Source organism: Schistocerca americana, chromosome 1 (assembly GCF_021461395.2).
Source record: "Schistocerca americana isolate TAMUIC-IGC-003095 chromosome 1, iqSchAmer2.1, whole genome shotgun sequence".
In the NCBI taxonomy this organism is placed as follows: domain Eukaryota; kingdom Metazoa; phylum Arthropoda; class Insecta; order Orthoptera; family Acrididae; genus Schistocerca; species Schistocerca americana.
The window spans coordinates 139422634-139443222 of NC_060119.1; the positions used below are offsets into that span (position 1 = coordinate 139422634).

General features: G+C 39.6%; 1 protein-coding gene across 1 annotated transcript in view; it reads right to left on the minus strand.

The window, feature by feature from the left end:
• LOC124550941 (pre-mRNA-processing factor 39) overlaps positions 1–20589 on the minus strand; it is an 82246-nt gene that overhangs the window by 40562 nt on the left and 21095 nt on the right. The window contains exon 5 of the mRNA XM_047125752.1: positions 16644–16872. Coding sequence (XP_046981708.1) covers positions 16644–16872 — 229 coding nt within the window. The remainder of the gene's footprint in view (positions 1–16643; positions 16873–20589) is intronic.

Genomic DNA, 20589 nt, shown 5'->3' on the forward strand with positions numbered 1-20589 from the left:
TATAGGATGAACATCAACAAAAGCAAAACGAGAATAATGGAATGTAGTCGAATTAAGTTAGGTGATGCTGAGGGAATTAGATTAGGAAATGAGACACTTAAAGTAGTAAAGGAGTTTTGCTATTTGGGCAGCAAAATAACTGATGATGCCCGAAGTAGAGAGGGTATAAAATGTAGACTGGCAATGGCAAGGAAAGCGTTTCTGAAGGTGGCAATGGCAAGGAAAGCGTTTCTGAAGGAGAGAAATTTGTTAACATCAAATATAGCTTTAACTGTCAGGAAGTCGTTTCTGAAAGCATTTGTATGGAGTGTAGCCATGTATGGAAGTGAAACATGGGACTACAAATAGTTTAGACAAGAAGAGAATAGAAGCTTTCAAAATGTGGTGCTACAGAAAAATGTTGAAGATTAGATGGGTAGATCATATAACGAATGAGGTGGTATTGAATAGAATTGAGGAGAAGAGAAATTTGTGGCACAAGTTGACTAGAAGAAGGGATCAGTTGGTAGGACATGTTCTGAGGCATTAAGGGATCACCAATTTAGTATTGGAGGGCAGCTTGGAGGGTAAAAATTGTAGAGGGAGACCAAGAGATGAATACACTAAGCAGATTCAGAAGGATTAGGTTGCGGTAGGTACTGGGAGATGAAGAAGCTTGCGAAGTATAGTGTAGCATGGAGAGCTGCATCAAATCAGTCTCAGGACTGAAGATCAAAACAACAACAAAAGTATTTCGTATGTGGAACTGAATATATTATCTCAGCCAAGAAGTCATACATATGTGGTAAAAATGTGGTCTCCTTCACATGTGATTTTTTGAATAACATGGTACCTGAATATGAAAAAGCATTTTAGAGAATTCTGTGTGCCACTTTTTTAATCCTTGTTCTTTCATAAAGATCAATACATCCTAAAATGTTCAAATTATTTACGAACTGTTTGGAAAGTACTGTGCATTAACCATGATCAACGAAATTGTACTATACACTGAAATGAAACAGTGTATGAAAGAAGTAGGTGCTGATTTTTTTAAAAAAATATGGAGCCAACAAAATACCTTGTGTCCTTAACAACTTTGTCTTCTGTTCCCAACAACTTTGCAACTCATCTCTATCATCATCGATATATACCATCTGGAAACTAATGACAGGGCCACTGTGGTGTTCAGGCATATTCTTCCTACAGAAGCAGTTATCTTTCAGTGCCCTCAGCATGACTTATTCTGGTCTTTTCATTGCCAGTTACTACTATTTATGTCACTGACAGGATTCCATGTGTCAGAATAAAAAGGCACCAAATCAGATTTGTCAATATGTGTAGGAATTTATTACATTAAATCCTTATATTAATTAGATGACTGTTAGTTTACTCACAACATCACTGAGATAGTTCTGTCTTCCACTATAATATTAGCCCTACATCATCTGTTGAAGTAGTGACTGATAGCTTTATTTTACCATTTAGTAAGAACTTCTTTTAGTTACATAACTAATTTTGTCTTAAATGCCATTTTCAAGTCTAAAGCCAGAAACCCGAGAACATACTCGCAAACTGTAAGTATCTGCACTGGCAGTGATTTGACCAAATACTTGCTTGATGCAGTTTTGTAGATAAAAATGTACTACTCAGCCACCTGTTGGTGATGGGCAACATTACTTCATCAGCTAGATGTAGAGGTAATCTGTGTTGATGCACAATTAAGAACTTTGTAGAACGTGGGAGATCCTGAAGACACCAGGTACTGCAAAGTGTCCTCCTAGAAAGAAAAATAACGTAGTATGCGAAAATACAGTACGTTCCATTTATCTGATGATTGCCTGGTCAAGGTGTTGCAGGCCAGCCATGGAAAGCCACGCCTGCCAGTCAAGTGGGTCCCACGGGACCGCACTATGCCCCCCCCCCTTTTTTGTAGGTTTTATCCTGAAGGTGGTACAGACATATGTGCCTTGTCAGCCAGTGTCATTCGAGCAGTGAAACAGGCATCACGAGTGTAACAATGAAGTCTGAACGTAACAATGGCAAGAGCAAATAATTCAATTCCACAACAAGTGTTTATTTACGATTTGTATGTGCATACAGAGTCCATTTGTATTGTTCACAGATTGTTTGAACAGAAGTTTCCAGGTGTTCGAGTTCTGCGTCGTGGTGCATTTCACAAATTAGTGAACAAATTTCGTGAAACAAAGTGCTCAAGGCAAGAAGCGCAAACGACGACATACAGCTCTCACAGAAGCTCGTCTATGACTTCGCATGCCACCTGGAAAATTCTCTTATACGTCTTTCGCAGCAAACACATGTACAGTATAACCCTGCTTTTATGTTACCGGAATTAACATTTTCTTGCCGTTCACAATGTCTTATCACTCCCGTCAAATTTCCTATGTCCACAATGCTAATTTGCATCCGATTTTGCATCAACATAATTTTCCCACCATTTACACATTATGAAAAAAATTTTCCATGAAGAAAAAATTATGCTGGCATGATGTTGGTCATGAAGCAGTGTTTACAAATATTACATGGTAAGTGTTTTTTAACAGGGCACTCTACTCAGCGAATTTGAACCAGTAAACGTGTAAAGTTGGAACAATTCGTGCTTTATCTCCAGCTGCTGCCAAGCTCTATTTGGCGTGGTGGCTGATGGAAGTAACTAGGTTCATTCGAATAAATATGTCATGACCAATCACAACCATTTTCAAATTGTCTACTGCGAAAACGCAGTTTCGTGACTTGTCATCATGACACCTTTATCGTGCCATATTTAGTGCGTTTTGGCTTATGACCACTTCGCTAGTAGACAACATCATTCACTTTGCGTTGCTCAAATGATTTTAGTTTAAACACACTGCCGGTTACGTATTTTTCTTGAACAAAACGGATTTGGAGAATGTATTCTCGTTGTCAAGTGCAGTATTTAGGTACATATTTCTTTTTGTGATGTTACACAAACAAACAATGTGAGAGTAGTTTGCGTGTGTGTGGTTTGAGACATTACTGAGGAGGCACAGTACCTGATAACCTGAGGCACAGTACCTGATAACCTCAAAAAGACAACTGCAGTGCAAGAGATGCAGACTAACACACATTGAAACACCACACAAAATACTTACGTACATATTTGCACTTGACAACGAGAAAAAAATTCTTGAAACATGTCACGCTATGCAAACTAATGCAGTATTTCATTACTTAAATAATGAATGACAGCAGCACGCTTTACAAAACATCAATTATGATGTATGTAATTGAGCCAAACGTTCCTACTTCCCAAATAGTTACCAGTTCCAGTTACATCAGCGGTTCTTATTAGATAATAGACCTTTATTAGATAATAAACAATACAATGACAAGTGTTGATGCCTGTTATGTACATGTCATACATCAAGTGCAAAAATGCAAGAGGGGTATCCCACAAGTAACTTTTATAGCTTAAAACATTATTTCCCACATTTTACATTTTCTTGCATTTTACACAATTTGTTTGAAGTCCCTTGAAATGTGTAAAAGTGGGGTTTCACTGTACTGTGCACTTCTGTACAAAGAGGTGCAAAGCTGCTTTGGCTAAGGCCCTATTAAGTATCAGTAGTGCAAGAACTTTAACCTGGCGATCCTGCACACAGGGTTAAGCTTTGCAAATGGGTTTTAACACAAGTGCATGGCAGTGAAATTGATCCTTACCTCATTCTGTTTTCAGACAAGGCTTGGTTCGATTTACAAGGACATGTTATTTCCGAAAACTGTCAACACTGGAGTGCAGATAGACCTGTTTTGCTTCAAGGGAAAACCCTTCACTATCAAAAAATAGGGGTGTGGTGCGCAGTTAGTGGTGACAGAATAATGGGCTCATATTTTTTTTTTTTTTTTGTTAATGACACAGTTACAAGTGAAAGATACATGCAGAACATTGTGTGATCGTTTAATGAACTGAGCTGAAGCTTTGCATTTTTTCGACAGGGTTCAGCAAAGGCTCATATGGCCAATATTTCTTTGCATGCAATTTACAATGTGTTTGATGAAAAGGCAGTTAGTAACAATATCTGGCCCACTGGAAGTCCTGCTCTGTGCAATTTTTATTTGTGAGGTGCACTGAAGGGGAAAGTGTACACATCAAATCCGCACACGATAAAGGAACTCAAAAATTACACCAGGGAATCAATTAATTCGATATCTCAGAGAGAAATCATGTGATTAATCATTCCTTGAGTAGATGTCAGAAATGCCTGGAAAATAATAGCAGACAGTTCCAGCATCTCATTGTGTGACACGGGTGAGTACAAAATTTATTTGCTTATATTTTAAATTTTGTCGTACCGCAGCATTAGACGGGCGACACGGCATCCGATTGCTGGGCAACAGAACGCTTGCTGCCTGGCATCTCCAGTACCACACAGGCAGTCATCAGATAAATGGAACACCCTGTATTTAGAAGGTTACTACACATTCCAGTGCACAGCAAATTCTGTTTGTCAAGGCACTGAAAATGCAAAGGAAAATGCATGCAGTTGTTTGGTCTTTACCTCATGACAAACGTTGAAACTTGAAGGAAGAGATTGAGATGTAGGTTTGTTCCAAAGATTGCTTAGATGTGTAACACACAGTTTATTTCAAGTGATCATTCACATTCTAAACGTAATGAAGTCATGCTTACAGATCAAGCCTATACTGGGGGGAGGGGGGAGGGTCGGCAGAGGCAGAGGGAATGTTAATTATTTGTTTTGGGAGAGAAGGGACACACACGATAATTGCCCTCACAAAATCACAGTTGATACAGTCATTACTGCGAACACATTGTCCGAGATATTTTGAAACTCCAACTTTGAATATTACATCACTAAATGAGCTTTTCTCAAAGGGATTCTTGAAACTACAGCAGAATCTTATTAGTGTGTTTTGGAAGGATCACAGATTTTGCATGTAATAAGTGTGAAAATGTACTACCGAAAAACAACTAATTCGGTAACGAATTTATTTTTTCGGCATGGAAAATATGTAATTAAAAGTAGCTCTTTTCGGGTAATATGCGATCTTTTAACACCACACTTCCTGACATGCTCTATCAAATTCTAGTTCTAAATGCACCTTTTTAAGAATAAATTCAGTATATCAGATCCAGGAACTCAAAATTATGCATTAGTATATCATATGCAAAAATATTTTAAATATAGCAACACTGGCAACCTCCAAGCTGCTAGACATGTACACTTAAGCCAACAGCCAAATGGAATGGAGGTACATTATGTGATGTAGGAGTACTGCCTCTAGCCTCCAAAATATGAACCCCTATTTTAAGAACACACCTAAAAGACTCAGATATAAACATTTGATTTCAATTTGAGTTTTTCTTATACGTGACTATGTACCTGTGTACACACTAAATGTTAATGTGATTAACATCCAATTTCAATTTTAATGCAGATAACACCACCAATACTCGTATGTAACTCGTAAATCATAACATTATGTACAAACAAAGTAACTGGTTAATACAGAAAACTATGAACCTGGCATGTGATGATTTTGTTGATTCACAAAGCAAGGCAGAGTTTAAACAGATGTTATTAATAAAGAGGAACATCATTCATTTTGCTTAATCCCCATTTGTGAACCATTGCTGACAATATTTATTGTCACTGCTAAAACTGTTGATATATTTTACGTGTTCTAACGACACTACACTGCATAGTTCTGTCTTTCTTCTTGAAGGACATTTCAATTGTTTCTTGTTTCTCCTGTCCCAATTTTAATATCATACTGACCATCTTTGTTAAAACATTCAACACTTCATCAACTTCGAAGTTTAACAGATAATGTTTAATTGTGTCCACAGCTTCAATGGTTTTCGACATTGTACGAACTGAAGAAGATTATGTTTCATCCTCATCTTCTATTAGTTTCTCTGCCATCTGCTCCTGCAACACTTTATCAACTGTCCTGGACTGACAGATGGCGACACAATCACACCAATATAAGCATCGAAGGTAAGGCATGTGGTATTTTCATCTTGCCCCATTATCTGCTGCTGCTGTTCAGCTGCAATTCCATTGTTTTCTGACATGATGTTATCTTCTGCAATTTCAGTGTTTTCCGATGAGATCTCTCTCGGTTCAATTAAAGTCAGCCATCTGAAGACAGTTTGATATTGTGCTTTCTCACAAAGTGCATAACATCCATCATCGTCACTTTTCTTGCATCATGAAGACAGGCCAGCCTCTTCTGTACAAGTATTTTTCTGTATTTTTGTTTCATGCCTTTTATAAGATCTTGGTCAGAAGCCTGAAGGTGGCTTGTACAACTGGCAAGCAAAAACCCTACATTTGTATTACAAAGATACAACGTATCTCAAGAATGTGCCACATTAATCAATAAAAAATGATTATTTACCCGTTTCTGACTCCCAACACTGCACTCCAAGCACACAAATATTTTTCAAATAAACTTGTTGTCAATCATGCTTGATCCTATCAGATGCATACTTGCAGCAGGAATGTCCACATTTGTATTTCTGAAACCTCAGGGATTTTTCACGTTATCAATGTGGAACATGACAGAACAGTCATCAGCCTTTCTGCGCCAAATCTTCTACCATGGCATTTCTCTCCTCTGAACTCAGTGGTTTTGTCAGGCAGAAGATGTAAAAAAAAGTCCCATTTAATCAGCATTACAAGTTCCATTTAAACTGTACCACTCAATGATAGATGGAAGATTATTTTACCATAACTCAACAATTTCAATATTAAAACTTGCAGCCCCACCTCAAAACAGATTTATACACCGAACTGTGTTGGCTCTTAAACCTTCTGATCCAACCATTGGGTGCCTTTAGATCTTCTGAGTCCCAACTTTCATGCCAAATATGTAGCTTTAGCATAAATCACAATACCATCAACTGGAATGTTCGCTGTGCGAGCTTGCTTAAATCATTTCAGTACGACATTTTAAATTTCTGAAATCGGACAATCATACACACATTCTTGTTTGCCGTTTCCTCCTTCCATGCATGCAGCTTCAAATATTTTTCGCTTTCTCATTATCATGTTTAATGTCAACGGAGGAATGTTCAGTTTTCGCGCAATATCAACGTGTGGATTTTTGTCCACATCCTGAATACTGTTCCACTTTTCTTCATTATTGACTGCCTCACTACCTTCTTATCCGTGGCATATCTGTACACTTATTGACACAAAAAAGAAAATCGTCCACTGAGATTTAATCAGACACTTAAGTCATGTTATAGTACACATGATTATATAGCACCTGAGTTACATGTGGTTTATCATTTATGTTGGCTGTTACAATATTGCTCCTGCTTCTGATCAACACTTGACAGGTTGAAAGTCATTGGAGCTACTGCCAACATACAAGAACAACAGTACTGTACTATACTACACTTCCATGTGTTAAATTGGTTATTTCTACCATAGCTTATGGTGGGCACAGTTGCTGGAAAAGGGGGGGGGGGGGGGGGGGAGAGAGAGATTAAATTTGAACACACTAAGTGGGGAGGGGAAATGTATAAATGAGACACGTTAATATGCGTTTAATGCAATTGGGAGAGGGACGTACGGTGCAGGAAAACACAGTAATGAGGAACATATTAACAAGATTCCACTGTACAGCTGAAAAGCTTAAAATGAGTTATGGAACCTATTTTAAGCTACACTGTGACTACAGCTTCATAAAAACCAAAACATGTCTGTGACTTTTGCACAGTTTCTGGTAGTAAAAAACTAAGCCAATAAAAAAGACCCTTTCGTAGCAAAGTACTTAAATCACAAAAAAGGGATTCTAAAACATACCTTACACTCAAGAAAGACTCTTCATGTAGATGAGGTTGTATGGGACAGGCCTTGCATCTACGTCTATTACAGGGGTATGAACCATGAAGTAAGGGATTGGGAACAGGGGTTGTGTAAGGATGAATGAGGATATTGCATAGATTTGGTGGACAATGGAATACCACTGTCGGAGGGGTGGGAAGGATAGTGGGCAGGACATTTCCATTGCAGGAAACGATGAGAGGTAATCGAAACCCTGGCAGAGAATGTAATTCAGTTGTTCCAGTCCTGGGTGGTATTGAGTTACTAGGGGAATGCTCCTCTGTGGCCTTCCCAGTCTCCCACCACCTCCCGAAGTCCCACCGTCCGGCCACCCCCACAATACTATCCTTCCCCCTCCCCACCCCAGCCTCTTCCTTACCAACACCCAATCGCCACTCCGATCATGCATGATGAGGCTGCTGCTGCTCGCAGTGTGGTTTCAGTCGCCTGAAACTGCAGTCGCACGCGAGGGAGAGGGAGAGAGTGTGTGTGTGTGTGTGTGTGTGTGTGTGTGTGTGTGTGTGTGTGTGTGTGTGTGTTTGTGGGGGAGCGGTCTATTGTTGACGAAGGCATTAATGGCCTAAATCTTACTTTGTTACAGTCTTTTTGTTGTGCCTATCTGCAACTCAGCATCTCTGCTATATGGTCAGTAGCAACTTTCCTTCTCATGATGATGTTAGTTGTCTTTTCCCAAGTCAAGAACATTCTTTTGGGCAATATGAAAGGAACTGAAGTCTGATTAAACCAAAAGGAAGAAAGACGAAACATTCCCACTGCAATGCCCTATTTACCAGTGATGGCGATGTGCAGAAGTCCACGCCTTTTACTGTTCTTAAGGACAGAAGCAAAAGGAAAAAGGTCTTGAGAAATATGTCTTCAAGAAATCTATTGCCAAGAGAACTGTTTAAAATTCAGAAGTATTTTATTCTGAAATAAAAAACAGATGATTCTGTACTAGGTTCACTAGTGTACAAAGGTCCACAAACTATTCTGACTTTGTGAACAGAAATGAAGTAATGGAGTGTTGAAAAACCCAGTCTACCAACAGTGGTATTTAATCCACTGAAGCTAGAAAAAGGGCAGTATTGTCAGGGATTTATTTAAGCACATTGATAATGGAAGTAGTTCGTGCTTACACAATATCCTTGAATATAGTCGCCAGCAACCAGACATTTTGAAAATAGACATTCACGTAGGGCAAGAAGAAGAGGTCCTTCAGTAACTAGAAATTATGCCAGAGGTACTGTCCATCATAATGTGTGAATCAGAGGACAAAACAGTGGTATTTTATTTTTATAATTGTGTTTTGTTATCAATTTACTTTCTGCTGCTTTATTTTTGCATGTTGCTGAGGGTTTCCTGGTTGAAGGTATTATTAAGAATAATATTGATGTTATGAACTAATGTTTTTAGGGTAAAAATAACATCTGATGGAAAAAAAATATTTGCTCACTGTAACATACTGAGTTATGAGAAAATAGCCAATCAATTTTTATCAGAAATATTTTTTGAACTCGGTTAAAATATCTAGTATTATGAAAATATAACAATGAAAACAATTTTTGATGAAATCTGCCCTATGCACCCTCTCACCACCACCTATAGCAGCCCTGTAATTGGCAAAACATGTACTATCAAAGGAAGAGCCACCTGCGAAACAACATGTCATATACCAGCTGTTATGTAAACACTGTTCAGCCTTTTACACCAGCATAACTACCACCAAATTATAAATTAGGATGAATGGTATAGTTGGAGGGTGTATACTGGTAACACTTAATATACAGTTGCAGAGCATGCTCTACAGCATGACAATCATGACCTCTGTGCCTGTTTCACCACATGCTCCATTTGCATTCTTCCTCAAGACACCAGTTTCTCAGAACTCCGCAGGTGAGAGCTAGTGCTACAACATGTTCTTGGTTTTTCGCCACCCACCTGGCCTTAATTTACATTAATATGTTCTGTCTCGGAATTTCTACACAGTAACTACTACTTTCTTCACTCCATTTTAGTTTTCTACGTCTTTCATTGTCTTACCCATCCATTTTTCAGTGTCAGATTTTGTCAGTTCCAAGCGATGTATCTTGACACTGACAAAGCACTGCGAAGCTCCCATGAACTAAAAGCAATGTTGCATGATAGAGAGCCACGTGCATGGAAGGATACCGAGCAGCAATAAGTAAGGTATTTCCAGTTCGGGAAATGAGGATGTGAATTACTGCAAGTGGACACTCAGCAAAGTGTGCCGCAAAACATGCAGCAAGTACCATGGGATCAGTGCAGATCATTCCATTGACAGGGGTGCCAGGAACCGCCCTGGATGGTCGCAAATGCGGGTGACTTTAGTCCATACTTGGTACAATGGGATGTGGGATCACAGACGACAGATATTGCTCCCAACAATCCGGCTTCCTTTTCTTTATTAACAACCGAGTTTTCCCCCAGACTCTATTGAACACTATTAAATTATTCATAAACAGGTGGAGCTTGTGCCATTGGAACACCCTGCGGCATTCCATGATAGCTATGGCTGTATCTTCAGACAACCATGGCAATGGCGGGATGAGCTGGAGAGTAGAGTATCGTTGCTCCTGCAGCATGAATAGTAGTATCCCATACCACTTTGTCGATATCAGTCACAGGACTGGCTACAAATGTGGCTGTAGAGGAGAGAGCCTGCCAGTCAGCTTTCCAAAGTGACCAACATGGAGCATGTTCCAGATGTCTGAGTCGAGAGGGGAGAGAACAGCAAAATGGTCACTGTCACAAAGGTCGTCAGGGATGCATCAATGAATCATGGGTATGATATTTGGGCTGTAAACTGTGAGATCAACAGATGAGTATGTTCTGTGGGCCACACTGGAATGTGATGCAGCTCCAGTGTTCAGCAGGAACACTTCCCATTGTGAAAGGAGGTGTTCTAGTACTCGACCTCTGCGAGACATTGTCATCACCCCACAGAGGATTATGGGCATTACAGTCCCCCAGGAAGAGGAAGTGGAGAGAGAGCGGTCCCACTAAATCTAACAGTTCATGATATTCGATAAGTCAATCTGGAGGTAGATAAACATCACATATTGCCATCTGAACTGAAAGGTTCCAACGGCCAGTCTCTACTGCAGAGGTAAGGGGCACCTCCTCATTGGAAGTATCAGAGCATATGACTGTACAGACCCCATCGTACACACTCAACATTAACCCTCCTATTAGAGCAGGGTTTGTAGTTTCTCAGAGCAGGGAGAGGTGTGTCCATAAATGTTGTTTCCTTTAGTGCTACACCAATCAAAGAGTAAGTAGCCATTAAATAATGGAGTTTTGTCAGATGGCGATAACAGCTCTTAGACACTCAAGGAGCATTCGAGTCAGATCTGAGAAAGTGGCAAATGGTAAAGGTGATTATGATTATTTCGCTACCAAGTGGTAGTCAACACCTGATTATGTAATCCACTGTCAGAGTGCATAAGCTAAACCTCTGCAGAGGTGGATAACGGAACATCCGAAGCATCAGAAAATAGTTTATATTTCTGCTTATCCTTCTTATCCCTGTGAGACTGTTTCTGTGAAGTTTTCCCATTTTATCTTACAGGGGTGAAGAGGACCGCACTTTCCTTTCCGCCCATGGCTGCTGTCCTTGTCTTGAGAGGGGCACTGTGACAGCTATCCTCGTCTCTGACGACACCAGAGGATTATTAGGCATCTCCAGCCGCATCAATCATATGGGAATCACCAGCACTATTGGTGTAGGGGGTGAGGGAGCTGATATTCCATCCCCCAACAGTAGGGCAGGCTCTGGAATACAACCATGCAAGGTGTCATGCAAGACCTTGTGTGAGGTACGGACTGTGACAGGACAGTCACAAAATTTGAGACCATATCAGTCAGATGAAGTCTTTCAAACATTTTCTTTGTGTTTTGACAACATGGGCTATCAAGCATTTTATACTCTTTAATTTTCTTCTCCCTCATGAACACTGAGCATCACAGTCAACGAAGAAGGTGCGGTTTCGGACAGTTGACCCACTGATAAGGTTGGTCACAAGGGCTGCCCTCGTGGGACACCTGTCCACATGCCTTATAGACAGCCTCATTAGAAGAGCTGGAAAACACTTGTCCGAACCTTTGGCACCTAAAACATCTCATGGAAGGAAGAAAATAAAGCATGACACCATCACACCTATAAACCAATACCTTAACCTTCTCAGACAAAATGTTGCCTCTGAAGGCTAGAATAAAAGCTACAGTGCCCACTCTATAATCCTTGGGTTCATTCTGGATGCAGCGAACAAGATCGACTCCACGCTGCTAGAATGCACCTCTTCATCAGTTTGTAGCATTAGGTCCCAATGGAAGATAACACCTTGAATTCTATTTAACCTGTTATGAGGAGAAATGGTGACAGGAATATATATGGTGGCTTTGTTACAGCGAAAGATTTGCCTTCAGTCTGGGAAAAAACCAAGAACTCAGCTAACTGTCCACTTCCATTTCTCCTTGCCTGGCTCCCAATATTACTAACTCCAATTGGAGGCTCTCCCCATTGGCACCACCCCACCAATCAAAGGCCTCCTGACATAGCAGCCACTACCCAGAGTCCTGATACCCTGAAGTGGATGGGCACCTACTCCTTGGCTGACAGGCTCAGGTTACAGTTCAGGACTCAGCAGTGCGATCCCTGCGTTGTCCAGGTGCTACCACCGAGAGGGTGCATGACAACTCCCCAATAACAGACTGGCTGCTGCACTGGATATCAGGTGTAAAGATAGATCCACTTGATTTGTAGGTGCAAAAGATAACAGTGCACAGTGGAGAGCTGGTGCACCTCCGTAAGGCGACCTTCCCCAAATGACCCGCACTTCTGTAAAAGTTGGAAAGCGGAGGTCAAATCCAAAATAGGGACCAAAATTTAAAAAGCCAGAACAGGTGAGGGGGGGGGGGGGAAGCATTAAAGGGAAAACCTTCAGGAAGTCCAAAGAACAGTCAAAACACCAAGGTAAAAATACTACCAAATAAGACGACTCCTATTTGTTGCCTCATAAAACAGGCAAGAAATTATCGCAAGTCTATTCTGGCCCCCAACACTGCAGGGGAACCTTTCTTCCATAAAATTCCTCAATTGTATGATGGCTCCACAACAGTTAAGTTGTTAAACTATGCTTTGAGTATTTTTGTACAAAGCCCTAGGTTTTGAGCGTCTTGTTACTAAGTAATAGGATTCTACCTAAATTATTAGCCCCAATTATCTTTGTATTGCACTGAAAATATCTGCACAACAGCAAAACCAACAGAACGTGCTGTTTGTGTTGTTTGGAAATGAACTTCTTCCTCTCAGTAACTGTACTTTCTACTCACAATGCTAATGTCCATTTTACCTTTCAGCCTTAAATTTTCTTTCAGTACTACCTAGTTCTGCTGCAGGTTTGTTTTTCTGACAGCATTAGTTATATGTTAACAGTCATACACAGCTCATCTATGTGTTCAATGAATGAAATGGAGCAGCAGCACAACAACACTATACTGAACTACTGCCACAATGATGGCAATCACATCCCAGTGCTTCTGCATAGGTATGATGGCTCCTACAGGAACTATTTTTGTGTTTTTTGTTTCAGTGGTTGTGCGTATAGATTTTTCATTGTTGTGAAGGTATTTTCACATAAAAAAATGGAGTAACAAACAGGATAAATCAACTACATTATTACTATGTAATGGCGTCATTGGAGGCTATAGATCACCAATATCGAAACATTCAAAAATTTCCCTTAACAACTGGCAAAATTTTATCAGTGAGGTTTGGGTTCACCTCATTACTAAACATTAACTTAAACTTAACATCATATTACCTGTTTATACTGGCTGGTAAGTGAATCCTGACATCCTAAGAAACTCAAAAAATAAGAACTATTACAGGGTGTATTCATGGACGAGGAAAAAAAATTCCCGGATTTTTTCCTGAGTTTCCTGGTTAAAAATACGCTTTCTCCCAGATGAAAATAGATTTTCATTTTGTGGAGCACATCTTTCTGAACAGTCTGATACATAAAACAAACATTTGAGGGAACGTAAGACATGTTATTTGGTCTATGTGCCGAAGTGCAGTGCCACGCCTCTTCATACAACATTCTTCCATTGCACGTCTCTGTATTTTGCTCTGTGGAATTCAAATGTGTAATATTTTGTAATGGGTTCCATCAAAATATATTCAGGCCAGTGGAAATTAAACTATCCTGTGGTGCCTCTCCTGCACGCAGTCGGCCAGTTTGACACCCTGTCCTCTTTAAAAATCTTGCAATTAATACTGGCTGGGATTATTTGTAACTGGCAGAACAAGAACTCTTCAGAAAATTTGCAGTCTTTACTGCCTATTAGCTAATAACTTGCTGTTTTGTGTGACATAAAATTAAATACAGGATACATAAAACTAATAAAGACAAGAGACAAGCAAGACAGTACACATTTCTTCAATCCTTAAGTCCTAGCTTTTTTTTCTCTCTAATCTTGCCACAGCTTTGTATGGCATACTTTCCTTTCTGGAAAAGAATGTAGTTCGTCAACGTTTTGCTACATGAAAACCGAAAGGTCTTTGTTTAATGATAGAAAAAGCTGTTTATACAAATAGTACCCAAGGCTGGTGTGGTTTCTCAATCTGATTACGTGTATTTTGTCACTGTCTGCTAGACAAAACAAAATAGGCCCACCTAATATTGCAGCAATTGTTACACACACCAAATAAACGAGACTGTTTTGGCACAAATGGTCATTTTTATAACACGACAGAATATAATTCATGAAATACCAATATCAAATGCCTATTAGGCCTACTACAAGCAAAAAGTTTTATGTTAGGAAAGCTTCACATTTCATTCATACTCTCTAGCTTCTGAAGCATGAGATCAAAAAGTAGTAGTACGAAATTTTTACATAAATTTGGAATGATCGTATTCTTCCATAATTTGTGTGAGCCCCGTTTCTTCTCCTTCCTCATTCTAACAAACAATCTTGTCATCACTAATTCTGTAACTATTCCTGTCAGTGTCAAATTTATTCTCTGGTTAACTTCACTAACCTTGCCACAATCACCGGTTTAGTTATCCCACATTTATACTACAGTTCGGAGTTATTACATGCTCGTACAATGCGTTTTCCGTGCTACCCCCAGAATAGAACTTTCGCGGCTGTTAGCCAGGGACTGTATAACTGACCCTCAGTAGTATAGTGGTCTGGCCAAAAGGTTTTTGCCAAAATTTCGTTTTCTTGGTTACACGGAGAAGACAATACGTAATCTTTGTTGCCTGTTATTCCTGTTCGTCGTTTATTTCCACTCTTGTAGCCTGAATCTATGGAATTCGCTAGTAATTACAACAATGCTGATAACTTGCAAACCACATAAACAGCGATTGTCATACACCCTTTCGGCTTTATTCGCTCGGCTCGAATATACCCGTCCATTCTGTCTACAGGAAAGTTTATTTATAGATGCGACGGGGATTCCCCTGGCAGAGATATCACGCACACTATGCACACATTAAAAATCAATTTACGATTCATTTAGAAATTAACTTAGAATTTGATCAAAAATGTTCAAAAACCAACAGGGATGAGCTCAAAATCATAGGAGTAATCGATATACCAACGTGCACTGGTTGCTAGGCGCTTTGTGAAACAAGGCCTTTTCCTCGATAAAATGAATTTGACGCCCCCCCCCCCCCAAAACTGCCGCCGCGGGCAGATACCCCGGTTTGTCCCCGCCCCCTAGTTCCGGGCCTGTTGCGCATACATGGATCTGGCAGCTTAAGTGCACCAGCAAAATTTTTCGGAAAGCATCTGGCTGCTTGCTGCTATTGCTTATACAGCTAACTGTCGCAACACTTATGCAGCCAGAAGTGGGAGAAAGTACTACTCATACGCGACTCAACTGCACAAGCGCATAAGCTCGCTTGCAACCGCTCAAACGAATCTGATGTAAACAGTTGTGGTGTCATGCTCATCAGATGAAATTTGTTGTTGTGAAACATTGCATTGTCTTCCTAAAGCCTTTGACACATTTTGCTGTTAGCAGACAGTTGTACGAGCACCGTGTTTTGTTCTTGTATATGGTGCATTTCCTTTGCAACTTAAGTTTTATTTTAGTTTTTTATCTCTCTCTCTCTCTCTCTCTCTCTCTCTCGTTTGTGTTTTATTGTTGCAATATTACTCTGCAGCAGCAAGATACAGTAGTACTCTTTCTTAGAGTATTGTTTCTTACCAGGCGAAGTTACAAAAATTTAACTGAAAACTAAAACAATAAAAAATCCCCAGAATTCTAAAAAATTTCTAGGTTTTTCCACGTTGGAAAAATTCTTGGGTTTTTCCCGGATCTTCCAATTGTCCCGGCTCGTATACATCCTGTATTAACACTCAGTCAAGTTTTACAGTCAACAATCCTTACAGCTGTGATAATGAAAACAGAATTAGTGCTGTGATTTATCACAAAAAGAAGTGCTAGTGTAGTAAGACATCAAATGTATCCGAACAAGTGCTCCTTATATTTACTGCAAAAGTGAAGCTCATTTACTCTTCATTTAGGAAGTGGAGTTAGATTGGTTAAAAATCTGTATGTGATGTGAAGTATTAGATGTCTACTTGACTCAATGTAATTAGTTCACATTGTCTAAATGACGAGTGAATCAGCATTACTTCTGAAGTATATATAAAAAAGTGCTTCTCACTGGCATCATTTTAGCTTCTAATAATGGAGCCAAAATAATGAGTAATAAGAGTGAAAATGGAATGTGTAAATTCATAGTCAATCATAATACAACATATATGTGAAACTCGAGAACAAACCTGAACCATCGATTTTCTTATTTGTGTCTATTTTTCTTTTGCGTTCTGTTTTCTCTGGGGGAAATTCATCCTCTGAGACAGCTTCAGTCTCTGGTAGGTCTGTGGTGACTGTTGGTTCTGGCAGCTCTTCATCAGAGACCGCTTCTGTCTCTAAAGGTTCTTTTGAAGTCTCGTTTGGTAGTTCATCTTCGGAAACCATTTCAGTGTCAGGCTCAGCAGGGAATTTACTCTGTAATGTCATAAGCACATTTTATGAGACCAGTAACACATGATATTTGATAATCTGATATTGAACCATCACATGCAACTGCTCATTTAATGAAAAATCCATAGCCAAGGACTGGAAGTAGGTCACACCAAGATGTACAGGGCACACCAGAGGAAGGGTGCGGGGGGGGGGGGGGGGGGGGGGGGGGGTAGAAGTAACCCATGGAATTACAAGTCATGTTACTGCCATCACAATTTTTGAACATAACTGTGTCTGAATGTTATAGAATGTCACTAAGAAAATGTCTATTGGCAGTCAGAATAGATTCAGACAAAATTACTCTTGTGAAACACAACTAGCCTTTACTTACACAATGTAATAAGTTCTATAAACACGATGTCTCAAAAGTTGATTTCAACTTCCTAGATTTCCACAAGGCTTTTTACAATTTTCACAACAAATGGCTTCCAGTGAAACTGCACACCTATGGAAGATCGTCTCATTTGGGCAAGTCAGTTTGTGATTTCTTGTCAGAAGGGACACAGTTCGTAGCAGCTTACAGGAAATGACTGAGTGAAACGTAAGTGATAGATGATGTTCTCCAAGAAACTTTTACAGGTCCTCCCCACTCCTAATCTATATGAACAATTTGGCACACAATGTGAGCAGCCGTCTTAGATTGTCAGCACACGATGCTGTCATTTACCATATAGAAAAGTCATCAGATGATCAATATGAATTAAAAAATGATGCAGAAAAGTTGTCTGCGTGGTGCAAAAAGTGGCCACTGACGTGAATAATAAATGAATAGTGAGACATACCCCATATAAAAACTAAAAATACTCCATTAATTTTGGTTACATGACAAACAAACAAAAATTATACACTGTTGATTAAACTAAATACATAGGGCTTACGGTTACAAACAAATTAAATTTGAACCATCACACAGAAAATGATGTTTGTTAAAAATGAGCAAAAAACTGCAATTTATTGACAACACTTAGACAGCGTGTATACGTGGACAAAGAAAAAAAATTCCCGGATTTCCCGGTTGAAAATACACTCTCTCCCGGATGAAAATACACCTTTTCCGTGTTAAATGACAGTATACTTTTCCTCGGCACTGTAAAACTTATCAACCCTTAGAATGTTTATGGTTTTCTACACAGACATAGAATTTGCCGGCACTTTAGAAAACGAAACACCCTGGGAGGGGGGGGGGGGGGACACGTTTTGGAAAGATCTTTGATGTGTAGCAACATGTACGCTGCATGTCTTCGTTTTACGGAGGTATAAATTCGAATTCCACCAAACACTGCATGTTACTTTTCGAAGCAATGAAACCGAGATTGCGATGCACTTTTGTAAGCCAGTCATAGCTCATGTCACGTGGTCTCGGCAGCTGATGACAGCACAGGACACTTAGTGTAGTCAACCAATAGCACAAAAAGAAAATTTAATGGTTTAAATTAATATACATAGTTTTGCTAGAAGAAAAACAAAGCTTTCACAAATAATATTGGTCTCTAAGATTAATAAGCTGCAAGAGAAGCTAAGCTTCCACATATAATGTTGATCATTTTGCGTGTGTTACATTTTCAGATACATCACACAAATGTGCCAGTAAAATTTTTAATAATAACGTAAATGTCTGATCTGCTGGGCTCGAAATTCTTCTAGATGGTCGTCCTCAAAGAGTTGATTTTTAAATTAGAGTCAAACACTCTGTGATTTAATAAATTCATCGTACTTTCTCGCACATAGTTCATCTTGCGTAAAAGGAAATTTACTTTGAAAGTAACACTTTTCAAACCACCATTCGCAAAATTTTCCTGTGACCTATCAGAAATTGGTTCGTTTCAGCAGTTGCCAGAGAGCGCCAGATAACGAACGTCACTGCGCCTGCGCAGCTATGATAACGCAGAAAGCCCGCATGTTCGTACGTGTAAAATATTAAAAGATCTTGCATTATGTCATAAAAGAAACAAAACATCAAAGGATACTTCAGGAGCATCGGAATTTCGTGAACTATAGTAAAATGTATAATTCGGCTTAACGTGCACAATCGTATGTCCAGATTCGGATGTAAATTTTCTTGAGTACCAGTAATGTATTATCTCATGTTTGGCTCTTTATTATGGCATAATGCCATACGAGTTAGAAGATGGAAAACGTGCACTTTAAATGCAGCGAACAGTTGAAACTAGCCAACAGTGTGAAATTAAACACTTCGTTTCAAAGAAATTGACTGCCTCAGCGCAAAATATTAATAAAAGCCAAATCTCTTTAGCTAACCGACAAAAATAACTTCATTGTTCTGCAAGGTGATTAATGCTTGACAGTCAGAAAGGTGGAAATAAAACCAGAAACTATCAACATATTTTAGCCTTCCGTAATTATGCGAACGTATTTTAATTCATTTGGTAGCTCCCGGCCACAGAAATCAGTTTTCTTTTCATTTAATGTGAGAGCAATGAACGAAGGGGAAACGGCAAAATCACTAAACGTAAACACAGGTCAGGTGGAGACTACCCACCTCCCCACTACAACTCAGACTGCTCTGTGTATCAGCCCTGGATCTACGATATTTCCGAACCGGAGCAATTTAGATACTGGCGCCCAGCCACACATCTGTAGCCAGAAGCGGGAGAAGGTACTACCCATAAGCGACTCAACTGCGCATGCGCAAGAGCCCGCCCACAACTGCTCAAATGAATCAAATGTAAACAGCTGTCATGACACGCTCATCGGAGGATATTTGTTGTTAGGAAGCACTGCATATTCTTTCTAAAGCCTTTGACACACTGTTGGCAGACGCTTGTATGAGCACTGTGTTTTGTTGTTGTATATGGCGCATTTCCTTTGCGACTTAAGTTTTATTTTAGTTTTCTTTTTTCTCGTTCATGTTTTTTGCTGCAGCATTATTCTGCAGAAGCGAGATACAGTAATATCCTTCGTCAGAGCCTTGGTTGCTAGCAGCCAAAATCACAAAAATTTAACAGGTAACTAAAACAAGGAAAAGTTCCCGGAATTCTAAAAAATCCTCGGGTTTTTCCCGATTTTCTCCCGGACGAAAAAATTCCCGGGTTTTTCCCGGATCTCCCGGATGTCTCTGGTTGTATCACCCTGCTTAGAGGATGCAAGAAATCTACTGAAGAGACTGCCTACACTACAATGCCCATCTCTTCTACAGTGTTGCTGCACGGTATGGGATCTTTACCAATAGGGTTGATGGTGGACATCAAAACATTCAAATATGGGGTGTTCATTTTGTATTATTTTGAAACAGTGTAGAGAGCATCACAGATGGGATACGTGAGCTGGGAAAGCAATCACTAAAACAAAGGCGTTTATCACTGCCGTGAGATCTTTTCACAAAATTTCAATTATAATCCTCTTTCTCATCCAAATGCACAAATATTTTGTTGGGCCCACCTACACATGGAGAAGTGATCATGTTGTTAAAATGAGACAAATCATAGCTCACAAGGAAAGATTAAGATATTTTTATTTCCCCGCAGGTTGTTCTATTCGAAAGTTGAATGTTCAAGAAGCAGTTTAAGTGGTCCTGTGAACCCTCTGGTAAACACTTGGATGTGAAGTTCAGAGTAATGACATAGACACAGAATTTAAGTGCTTGTAAGTTCTGTGCTAGCACTTAGTCTGATGAAAGTAGTATTACACATGATTTGGTAATAAACATCAGCTTTCTTATTTTTTAAACCAATTTGTTTT